Consider the following 12426-nt stretch of genomic DNA (forward strand, 5'->3'; position numbering starts at 1 on the left):
GTGGCCCTAGAAATAGTGGATGCATTGGTGGTCATTTTCCAACATTCTATAGACTCTGGATCAGTTCCTATGGATTAGAGGGTAGCTAATGTAACCCCACTTTTTAAAAAAGGAGGGAGAGAGAAAACAGGGAATTATAGATCGGTTAGCCTGACATTGGTAGTGGGGAAAATGTTGAAATCAATTATTAAAGATGTAATAGCAGCGCATTTGGAAAGCAGTGACAGGATTGGTCCAAGTCAGCATGGATTTATGAAAGGGAAATCAGGCTAGACAAATCTTCTAGAATTTTTTGAGGATGCAACTAGTACAGTGGACAAGGGAGAACCAGTGGATGTCGTATATTTGGACTTTCAAAAGGCTTATGACAAGGTCTCCCACAAGAGATTAGTGTACAAAATTAAAGCACATGGTATTGGGGGTAATGTATTGATGTGGATAGAGAACTGGTTGGCAGACAGGAAGCAAAGAGTAGGAATAAACGGAAGCTTTTCAGAATGGCACGCAGTGACTAGTGGGGTATCGCCAAGGTTCAGTGCTGGGACCCCAGCTATTTACTATATACATTAATGATTTAGACAAAGGAATTGAATGTAATATCTCCAAGTTTGCAGATTACACTAAGCTGGGTGGCAGTGTGAGCAGTGAGCAGGATGCTAAGAGGCTGCAGGCTGACTTGGACAGGTTAGGTGAGTGGGCAAATGCATGGCAAATGCAGTATAATGTAGATGAATGTGAGGTTATTCTTTGATGGCAAAAACAGGAAGGCAGAATATTACCTGAATGGTGACAGATTAGGAAAAGGGGACGTGCAATAAGACCTGGATGTCATAGTACATCAGTCATTGAAAGTTGGCATGCAGGTACAGCAGGCAGTGAAGAAGACATATGGCATGTTGGCCCTCATAGCAAGAGGATTTGAGTATAGGAGCAGGGAGGTCTTACTGCAGTTGTACAGGGCCTTGGTGAGGCCACACCTTGAATATTGTGTACAGTTTTGGTCTCCTAATCTGAGGAAGAACATTCTTGCTATTGAGGGAGTGCAGCGAAGGTTCACCAAACTGATTCCCGGGATGACAAGACTGGCATATGAAGAAAGACTGGATCGACTAGGCTTATAGTCACTGGAATTTAGAAGAATGAGAGGGGATCTCATAGAAACATATAAAATTCTGATGGGATTGGACAGATTAGATGCAGGAAGAATGTTCCCGATGTTGGGGAAGTCCAGAACCAGGGGTCACAGTCTAAGGATAAGGGGTAAGCCATTTAGGACTGAGATGAGGAAAAACTTCTTCACTCAGAGAATTGTGAAACTGTGTAATTCTCTACCACAGAAAGTTGTTGAGGCTAGTGCGTTAGGTATATTCAATAGGGAGTCAGATGTGGTCCATACGGCTAAAGGGATCAAGCGGTATGGAGAGAAAGCAGGAATGGAGTACTGAAGTTGCATGATCAGCCATGATCATATTGAATGGTGGTGCAGGCTCGCAGGGCCGAATGGCCTGCTCCTGCACCTATTTTCTATGTTTCTATGTTTCTATGTATGAAAGATTTCATATAGGAGTACAAAGTCTCACAATAGTAATTGTTTTGGAATTCTAAGTGTAAACAAAATAAAACAGAGGTTCTATAAATCATCTTCCTTTATCTATCTCTAAGCTAAACTCTGAAGTATAAACAAGAGGCTGAATATAGTTTTGATGTGAAGCTCTTGCTCAAAAAAAGTTTCTTAAATTCATCTTCTAGCTGGTCTTGAAATCATTTGGGGAAAACCAACTGTTATAGCCTGATTAGAGATACAATTTGACATTTCTAATGATGAAAATAAACAGATTTTCTGTGAACAGCAATGGTTTAGGATTTCTCAGTAGAAAATAAAATAAGGCACATGTGGTGTATTGACTACTTTTCACACTCTCTCTGAATTTAAAAATTAAGCTTTTAAAATGCATTGGCCAGCCTTCCTCCCCATCATTCAGAAAAACGGAGAAACTCAGAAATCCCATTACAGCATGAGGAAAGACATACTTCTACTTGCACTGAGAAAGTCATCGTAATGTTGTGAAATTCTGCGTGCTCAGATTGCCGCATCGTGGGAATCACAGGCACAGGTGTACAGGTTAACTCTTCATCTGACAGAGTGAGAGCTCTGGGAAAATGTCAACAGCAAAGCACAGGCTTTTGAGAGAAGCTGAAGTCCCCATGTAACAATCTATAGCTGAGCTCAATAATATTGTTGAGAAATATGTAATTTTTTTAATGTTTTTATTATGCCAGAAATGGTATTTTGATTGCATGGTCAGGTAGTCTGAAGGGCCAAATAGTGGACCATAGAATTTCCATGAAGTATTCTGGAGAGATTTGATTGATTTGCCTTCTCCTTTCTTTTGTTGGTAGAATCTTCTGACTGATCATTTAAGCCTGGTTGGTTTCATAAATTCTTTGTAGTTTCTCACTGGTGATTTTCCAGCCATTTTCCTTACTTTTGCTTCATACATTTCCTGATTTCTCAGTTCAGATTTGTCCCTGTTTGCTTGGATTCAATCAGCAAAATATGATATCTGAATGTGCCACCTGTAGTGTGTCAGACAGGAAGCGTGCTGACGTACTGATTTTATAATTAGATAGATGAGTATATTATCAAATATTACACACTATATGATCAATATTATGAAATATACACAATATAATATACTGTTATTCCCTATATTATTTGTTCTAATACACTATGTACTATATAATATAGATTATACGTTGTGATATATTTTACAATATATTGGGTAGTGCACAGTGTTTCGGCCATTCAGTGTACTGTGCCCTAGAATGGTAGAAATGGGGCTTCCATCATGATTCTCCCATAGCATGAGCTTCCCATCTCAATCACAACACCATGAGCAGCTGCTAAAAACAATTCAGGCCCTTCCTCACAGGGATGATGGGAAAATTAGAGGGCCCCTCTACTTCCAGCTCCAAAGCACCATTGAACACAGCCTGGGAGCAGGTCTGAAGACTGTCTTCATGTCCAAGGAAGTGCACAGGACAGGAAATGTCAGAGGACATAATACAAAAAAGCATAACTTATGACAATTGACTGCATTTATGTTATGTCATATAATATATTATGATACTGCACATATATAAAATACAGCCGATTCCAATCACTGCCTTATATGTTGTTATTTTTCATTCTGACTTCTTTATTCTTTTCAATTGATTCATCATTCACTTATCTGGAAATGTCACCAGGGAATTAATTCTGCATTCCCTTTTTCAGTCGCTCTTTCTAAATGCAATATTATCGCAATCAGAATTATAAATGCTCTTGGCTCCATCAAAACAGGTAATGGAACCCTGGGCAAGATTGCAATACCCACTGCTGCCTGGCATGACAGTCTCATTTTACATAGGTTGTGCTAAACAATAGCTCAACGAGAAAGCTTCACAAGGGAAAACATCACCCTCAAGTGAAACCCTAATACTGTCACTTATTGCCTAGTGTCACTTACTAGCAGAGCTGGCAAATTGATGGCGACAGTAACAGGGATCCAATACAACGCCAATTGTATGAACTGTTGTGAAGGTTATTCTTCCAAGGAAATGTAATGATATCGCAGTGTTAAGCCCTGTGGGTCCAAGGTTGTTGGCAGGTGTACAAATTCCAGTTCAAACAAGATACACCCTGACGGCAATGGTTGAAAAACATTACATCATGACCTATTAATTAATACCAGACAGGGAAATTTGCCAGTTATTCCCCCATAGACACACACACACACCAGGTACTGCACTGATATATGAACAGGGCAAAACGTTACTAAGCTAGAATCCAGCCTGTGGGCATATAAAACACCCTCTTTTTGACTGGATGATGATCCTGTCTTCTACATAAATATCAACCATTTTCACTGGATAAATGACAATAATAAAAGCCGCCCCAGGAAATTCCAAAGTAATCTGCAGGGGAGTGGAATTGAGGGAAGAAAGGAGCTCCATCACCACTAGGTGACATATCTCAGCCACAACCTCAATACTAATGAGAGTCATAGATAGTTATTCTGTAACAAGCTATCTCTGATATACTCTGGCAATGTTAACCTGAACAATGACAAACAAATTAATTCCCTTTCATCAGTACTCAACTATGTAAAAAGCTTTGCATCAAGAGTGACATATTAGTGAGCCGCATTTTTCTTTGTATGATTTTCTCTTTAACTTCTGAAGGTGCTGGCCCAGTTCCATGGATACTTATCGCTCTCGAATACCACACAAATGGCTATTCTTAATGCAGAGGCTGGATAGTGAATGTTGGCTCTTTGTGCATGTCATCACAGCAAATCCAGATCACACACACACACACTCAGACACTCACACACACACACTTACACACACACACACACACACACTCACACACACACACACACACACACACACACACACACTCAGACACTCACTCACACACACTCAGGCACACACACACAAACACTCACACTCACTCACACACACACACACACACTCACACTCACACACACTCACTTACTCACACTGTCACACTCACACACACACACACACTCACACACTCACACATTCACTTACACAGTTGCAGTCACACTCACACGCAGTCACACACACAGTCACATTCACACTCACACATAATCACATACGCACACACTCACTCACTCACACACACTCACTCACACAGTCACACACACACACACACACTCACTCACACACTCACACACACACTCTCACACATACACACTCACACTCACTCACACACACACACACTCACACTCACACACACTCACTTACTCACACTGTCACACTCACACACACACACACACTCACACATTCACTTACAGTCACACTCACATGCAGTCACACTCACACGCAGTCACACACACAGTCACATTCACACTCACACATAATCACATACGCACACACTCACTCACTCACACACACTCACTCACACAGTCACACACACACACACACACACTCACTCACACACTCACACACACACTCTCACACACACACACAGTCGCTCACACACTCTCACTCACAGTCACATTCACACTCACACACAGTCTCACACACACACACACTCACTCAAACACACACACTCACTCACTTAGTCACACTCACACACTCACACTCACTCACACACACACACTCGCTCACATACACTCACTCACACAGTCACGCTCACACTCACACACAGTCACACACACACAAACACACTCACACACTCACACTCACTCACACACATACTCATTCACTCACACACTCACACTCGCACTCACATGCAGTCACACACACACACACACACTCACTCACACACACACACTCACTCACACACACACATACTCACACTCACACACTCACACACATCTTCACATACATTCCTCACACACTCTTGAATAGAAATCATACCTGTTTTTCTTCCATCCTTTTGCTTAAGAAAACCTATGTCAATTGTAGCACAACTATTGCCATCGTAGCTAAGATCAGGTGACTGTGGGTCAAACCTAGAACCTTTCAAGTAGTTCCACATTGGACAGTGTACTGACTGGGATGAAGACAGCCCAGCTTTTAATGTTTTTATTTTAGCCTTGTGACAAACTTCCAGCCATCAACATCACCACTCCATAGTTGATGGTGCAATTAGATCAAATATATCTCCTCAAAAATTCACTTCTGAGGGATGATTTTCCTCACCCCTGCTCCCCAAAAAAACAGGTGCAGTGCAGAATGGGCACTAATCCATTCTGCTCCTGAAAAGCACTGCCCATGTGGTTTATTTGATGCCTGCGTCTGACTGTGCCTGAAAAGGATACAGCGATGTTAATCTGAGGCAGATCAATGTCAGAGACCTCTGCACTCAGATTTCCTCTAGTAGTTCTGGGTGGACTGTTGCTACCGATTGCAGCGTTGCTGTTTCGGTGCTATCTGTCTCAAGGGACAGGTGGATATTGTCAAGAAAGGTCTTTACTTTTGGCTTTTTGGATAAATTTGGTTTGTTGCTTCAAGACATGTTGAAGAATGCTGTTATTCTTTTACACACAGTGAGGGAGGCTATGTTCATTACTGTGAGCATCCCTCCCCCTCCCCCCACCCCTCCACCCCATTTGTGCAAATAGATTATTTGGAGGCAGATAAGGGGAAGGCCCCCACACACCCCACAGAAATCATTCACCTCAGCCATTTCTGAGTAACTAACAACTTTCCCCTACCACAGAGTAGGCATCCCTTCTCCCCAGACCATACACCTGCTCCATGTCACCTGGAATAAAAAGGGAAGCTTTGTAGTCAAGCCAGCACCCTCCTCCTCTTCTCATATCATCATTCTTATTTCTTGTTTTCCCTGTCTCTGCGCCTACTGCTGCCTGGCACCTTGCTGCTGCCCTCCAACCAGCTCCCTCCAAGGTAGATTGCAGTGGTGCCTGCTCTACTGCCTGGGCGGCTGCTGCTGCTATCCCAGTGCAGCAGCACGAACCTATTCACGGGGAATAGCACCTTTAAATAGACGTGAAGACCAGCAACATGCAATTCGCAGCTTCTGGCGTGTACATTCATTTAAGAACTTATTGGGGGGGAGGGGGAGGGAATTGCAGTCGGAGACCTCCTTCGTACGAACGCCTCCAGCCCAAAAACAATCTACAAAAGTACCGGGTGCAGTTTCTCATTGATAAAAATGGGAGCTCTGTTTGTACGGACTCCCATTACTATCAATGAGAAAACCCCTAAAACACCGAAACACAGCATAATAAATAAATAAAACACCTCACATATTTAAAATTAATTGAAATTAAATGTAATTAAATGTTTTCAAAAAAATATATTTGGGGGTTTTTTTTTGTGCGTTTTAATAGTGTTAAAAATAAACTTACCTTAATGGACAGGGTTTTTAATATAAAAATGAGTGCTTAAATTTTATTTTTATATATTTTAAAACTCTTACGCTGGTAAAAGTATGCTATGGGCATGCTTTTACCAGGCGTAAAAGTTTAAAGGAGATTCGCTGGGCATGAGTTGGGCAAATAGCCCAATCTCTCCCACGCGGATGTCCTTCTCCCGGGGATGCAGAGGATCTGTCAAGAGAAATCTTGACAGATCGGAAAAGCCGGTTTTCAGCACATGCGCATCGCGCCCCGAAAACTGGCATTTACGAGGCTTCGCTGGGTCCGTGCACACTTCGACGCACCCAACGAGCCCGGAATTTTCGGCCCATTGTTTTTTATCAGTAGGTGTCCAGGTAAAAATCCTGCCCCATTACCTGCGAAAAGAATAAAATCTTTCTGGTTCTCCCATGTGCTTTAAACTATACCTGCCCCTTTAATGGTGCTGGTGCCTTTAAGGCCCTGGAAGCAGCCAGATTTCCTCCAGTCTTCATGGCTGTGTCCAATAGTGTGCCACTGTTACATTAATTAGGCCTGACAGCACATTCAGGCGTTGAGTTCTGGGTGCTGGAGAAACACATTTCTGGTGTTTTCGGCACTAATTGCTCCTGGACAGTGCTCTCTGGATGCTCTCTGGTGCTGTGAACATCCAGGCACCTTTAAAAGTAGCCATGAGAAGCCAAAAATTATGAACCGATCCAGGCCGACTTGAACAACCTACCACCAACTTGTCTCAAATCTAGAAGGCCATCTTGGACCATTGCCAAAGTCCGTCAACGATCTCCCCTCAGCCTTGATGACCGATGGTGAAATGCTTGGAAGAACTGCGACATACGGAATGGATTCCTTATAGAGGACCCCACCGTACAACCTGAAGGATCAAACCTTCCTCACAAACAGTGGACAACCATCAACCACCTCAGAACTGGTCAAGGTCGATGCTGCCACCTTCTCCATAGATAGAAGATTAAAGCATCCCCCTCATACGACTGGGGAGTTCCTAACCAGACCCTGGAGCACTGCCCTCAGATATCCAACTTAGATATTGACATTTGATTTGCTTTGCTATTACCATACGAACGAAGAAGAAGATGGACCTTAAAGGGTTATGTTGGCCTCTATTTTTCATTGTAATCTGTGACCCACAAGATTGCGAAAGCATGCGGTTCTTGAGAATGGGGTTTTGTTAAAGGTGAAGAGAAAATAATAGCAATCACGCTGCCCTTTCAAAAACGGATCTTTCAACTCTTCTTGAGCAGCTAATGAGTCACTGTGTAAATGTAGAATAGCGTGCCGCTGCAGCTGTGGAATGGGCACTTTTTGAAGATAATGGCTCAATGCCAAGTGCAAACAAGCAGATTTACTGACAAGCTAGCAGCATGCTTGCACATGTTGGAAACCTGTTATGTCATACAGTACAGACAGACGTGTGACAACCTAGGGCTGCTACATTTAAATCTAAACGTTATTGGTGGTAATATTTCTGAGAAAAATGCCACCCATTCTTTTTTAATCTTTTTCAAATGTTCAGATCAAATGGCTATGTACAAGAGTGTCCACTTCCTATAAGTAACATGTTGTGGCTCGATGTTATTTGTTTAACTCGCTGTTTGGATGCACTGCAACTAAGGCCTTGGAAGGCAGGCTTTCCACATTTTATTTTTGGAGCATTATGGGCTGTATTTTTCACTCCTGGCTGCCTCTGTTTTCGCCCCAGAGGGGTGGCAATGGCAGCGGTGAGCTCTTCCGGGCGGGCGGCCAGCCTCCAGTGCCCGCCGGGGTTGCCAGGGCCGGAACCGGCGGAGCACGGAGCATTACCACCCGGAAAATGCGAGCTGGTGTGCAACGCCCCTGGTTGCGACACCAGATCGATTTTTGCCTCCCGCTCGATCCGTAGCACTCGGTAGAGCGCCCCCTGCTGGAACCTCCTGTGAAAGCGGGCAGTCCAAGCTGTAGCGGCCGCAGAGAGGTAAGTCATGTCGGCCTCAGGTAAGTGTGATTGCTTTTTATTTATTTTTTTGTTGCGATTTATGTCGTGATGGTGTGAGGTAATTTTTTTAATGTTTTTAAAACTTTTTTTTTCTCACCAGGCCTCTCAGAGCGCTCCGAGGCCAGCTCATTAGCTCGGGATTTTCGCATGCTAAGCCGGCCTAGCGCCCTGAGAGAGATGTGCAACACCTCCCTTAGCGCTCCGCCCCACACCCAGGGCCCAGCTGCCCAATTTTACTGACTGAGGCGTAAACTTTTTTCAGTCAGTATGAGGTCCGCCCCGCCATCATTAACGCCCTGAAATCTTAAAAGCCAAAAATCCAGCCCTAGATATTTATTGTGCTCCAAATAAACAAAGGCGATATTTTACAATTGCCTGACTGCTGAGTGACCTTTCAGCACTGCGGTTACCCTGCATCCTTCCGTTAATTATGTTCTGGAATAAGAGACTGGGAGAGCTGGTAACTAAGTGCTTCAATCAGTTCAAAGTACAGTATTCCATTGTGGAAACATCTGCAGACTGCACAGGATTATTGCTATTAAATGTAAAGAGCATTGGTTAGAATAGTAGGATCCTGTCAAGTATGAGAACTGTGATTCTGACCAACGAGCCTTTGGATACAATTCTGACTCGAATAGTGTTGCACAAACCTGACTCTGATAGTTAGAACAGATGAGGCTCAATACTTCTGTTTCAATATAAACCTAGTCCAACGGAGAACTTGGGATTAATCTTTTTGTGACTACCAGTTGAATTTCTAGATCATAGTAATAAGAATCATGATTTCTCAGTTAATCTGAAGACCACCAGTATAAGAAAATGCTTTGGGATTCCTTGCCTTTCTGTAATTCAGCCTTGAAACAGTTTCGACATTTACAGGATGTTAGTTTCGAAGAAGGGAATCAAGGGATATGAGATAGGGCAGGAAGGTTGAGTTGAGGTCGAAGATCATCCATGATCTTATTGAATGGCGGAGCAGACTCAAGGGGCCATATGTTCTTATGTTCTTATGTTCTTGCTGAATGTTGACAACTACAAATGGTATTCACTGTTCAAAATAGTCATGTTTGAACAGCCAGAGCCCAGATTAAGTGCACTTTAATATCTTCTTGACTGGAGAAAAATATATATTGCAAGACTGGTACTCACTTGGTGGCAAGCAGCATATTTTTTCGAGCGTGGAGCTCAGTTGGGTCTGAATGTTGTCGGGTCAGGAACTCTGCCGCTGCCTTTGCAGGGAACTCAGTCTCACAAACATACCCAAAATCCCGGGCCAAGTGCACAGCCTCTCCTACAGAAAGCAAAACAGAAATGAGAGTGAGTGAAACCATTTAGCATCAGAGGAGAAGAACAAAATGTATTAAGCATGAAATCAGAGAAATTTCCTTCCCTGGTGATTCACTAAGGCTGGTATGACATTGAGCTGAGTTTCAAACTGCACAGCCTATCCAATACTAAGACAACCCATTTCCTTACCTCACCATCACTGTTGCTAAAACTCTGCTTCATACCTTTGATATCTCCAACGTCTCCAACCTTCTCCTAGCCAGTGTCCAGAGCTCACTTTCAGAACTTTACATTCTATCCTGTCCACTCACCCATTGCCCTGTCCTTGTTAACCTTCTCTGGTTCCCCATCTCCTAACACATTGATTTTTAAATCCTGATGCTTGTTTACAAGTTCCTCAATGGCCTTACCCCACCCTTCATCTGCAACCTCCTCCAGCTGTATATCCCAGCTCACACTTTCGCCACTTCTGGTTCTATTGTGCTTGCTCTACTCTTCTCCCACATGAAAGGCAGACATTAACGCCATCACTCTCCTAAGCTCTGTAATTCTTTTCCTAAACCTTGATAGATCTCTCCCCATCTTCAAAAGCCTCCTCAAAACCTATTTCTTGACCTAAACCTTTAGTAATCTTCCCTAACACTCCACCTAACTCCTGCTGGGAGTTCATTCCTCTTTCCCCTGTGTTCCTCTTGAAATGTTTTGCTATATAAGTGTAAGTCATTTTCTTTTTTCTTATAAACAACAAAACTCAGCGCAGCCTTTTAGTTACAATGCCAGCCTGTTGGATTGTCAGGTGGGAGTGCCAGTGTTTGAATCCCAGACTTGGGTTTGACCTTGCAGATGCACTGGATGGTAATCATCAGGTTGCCTTAGATAAGCAACAGTTGCTTAGTACATTGCTCATAAAAATTTTCATGCAATAAACTAAGGGCAATGCTGAGACCACATCAAGAATGCAGAAACCTAACTCACAAGCGGGAATCAAAAAAAAACAATGATGTTAGTTTATATTAAGAAAGAAACAATGATATTCCCAGGTAGCACTGAGCCAGTGCAACAATTCTAATTCATCTTAGACAACCTGAGAAGCATCTGGCTGAGAGAGTTTCCTTCAATCAATCCGGCTAAAAATCACTGGCGGAATTTGGAGGTTGGAAATAAACTATTTGTTATTCAAGGGGTTAACAGCTGGGTGCCTTCCGGTGAGCAATCACTCCCCTCTGTTAGACATTAAGGGAGCAAGAATGTTGAGTTTTAGATGCCTTTCAAGTAGTGACAGTAAGTTATTCTCAACAAATTTTAAAAATAAAAAGGCCTTCACTAAAGTATGCATTCCTGAATGGTTCCATATTTTGCTCAACAGTCCAGCTACCATAACATTTAAATTTAGATTTATACTCCCATTACATAATTTTTCAAGCAGAACCTATTGTATACTTTAATGGCATCATACCGTAATTTAAAATATTTTTAAAGATTATTTTAAGACTAGTAATTCTGCAATGTTGTTTTGGCTTTTTACATTCTTGAACTGACATCTCAATGCTTAAAGAAGGACTCTCTTCATGAAAGACCTTTCTTCTTTGTTTCTTAAACACTGTAATGCCATGATGTCAAATTACATCTCATAAGATGCCATTGCATCATTTGAATACTATGACAAAACAGACTCAGGACCGTTTCACTGTTCTTCCTCCCCGGGCAGTTTCTGCATCCTTAAAATATGGAATTGTTCAGCTCTTTGCAAGGTTTGTGTCTGTAGCTAGTGAAATGGAACATAAGTCCCGTGAGGTGATGGTGAGCTTGTATGAAGTATTGGTTCAGCCCGCCTTGCAGTAATGTATATCATTCTGGTCACTGTACGACACGTGGAACCGCCTCATTTTGGAGAAGGTACACAGGAGAGAGACAATTAAACTGAGACTTAAGAAACTGGGAATTTTACACTCAAGAAAAGATGGCTTGTGTGAGCCCTTACTGAGGTTTCAGGATCCTAAGGATAACAAATAAATTGAACCCTAATAAATTGTTTGACATAACCACAAATTCTGTAATCAGAGCACAGACTCAAGCTCAGAAGAGGAAAGGCGAAGGTGTAGAATAGAGCACACACAGAGGCAGTGAAAGCAGATAGTGCCGGCAAATTCATAAGGGAGTGGGTAGTTTATTGGGAGAAGATCTGACTGAGAGGTGCAAAGGATAAAGTACAAAATGGTGTTTTCTGAAATTTCGGACGTCAGATGGAACACA

General features: G+C 42.5%; 1 protein-coding gene across 4 annotated transcripts in view; it reads right to left on the bottom strand.

The window, feature by feature from the left end:
- The window catches only part of LOC139279352 (transcription factor AP-2-beta-like), an 86027-nt gene that overhangs the window by 6661 nt on the left and 66940 nt on the right, over positions 1 to 12426 (bottom strand). For all 4 annotated transcript variants that reach the window (XM_070898473.1, XM_070898471.1, XM_070898472.1 and 1 more), the window contains one exon: positions 10036 to 10177. In XM_070898473.1, coding sequence (XP_070754574.1) covers positions 10036 to 10177 — 142 coding nt within the window. The remainder of the gene's footprint in view (positions 1 to 10035; positions 10178 to 12426) is intronic.

This window comes from Pristiophorus japonicus, chromosome 14 (assembly GCF_044704955.1).
Source record: "Pristiophorus japonicus isolate sPriJap1 chromosome 14, sPriJap1.hap1, whole genome shotgun sequence".
Lineage (NCBI taxonomy): Eukaryota > Metazoa > Chordata > Chondrichthyes > Pristiophoridae > Pristiophorus > Pristiophorus japonicus.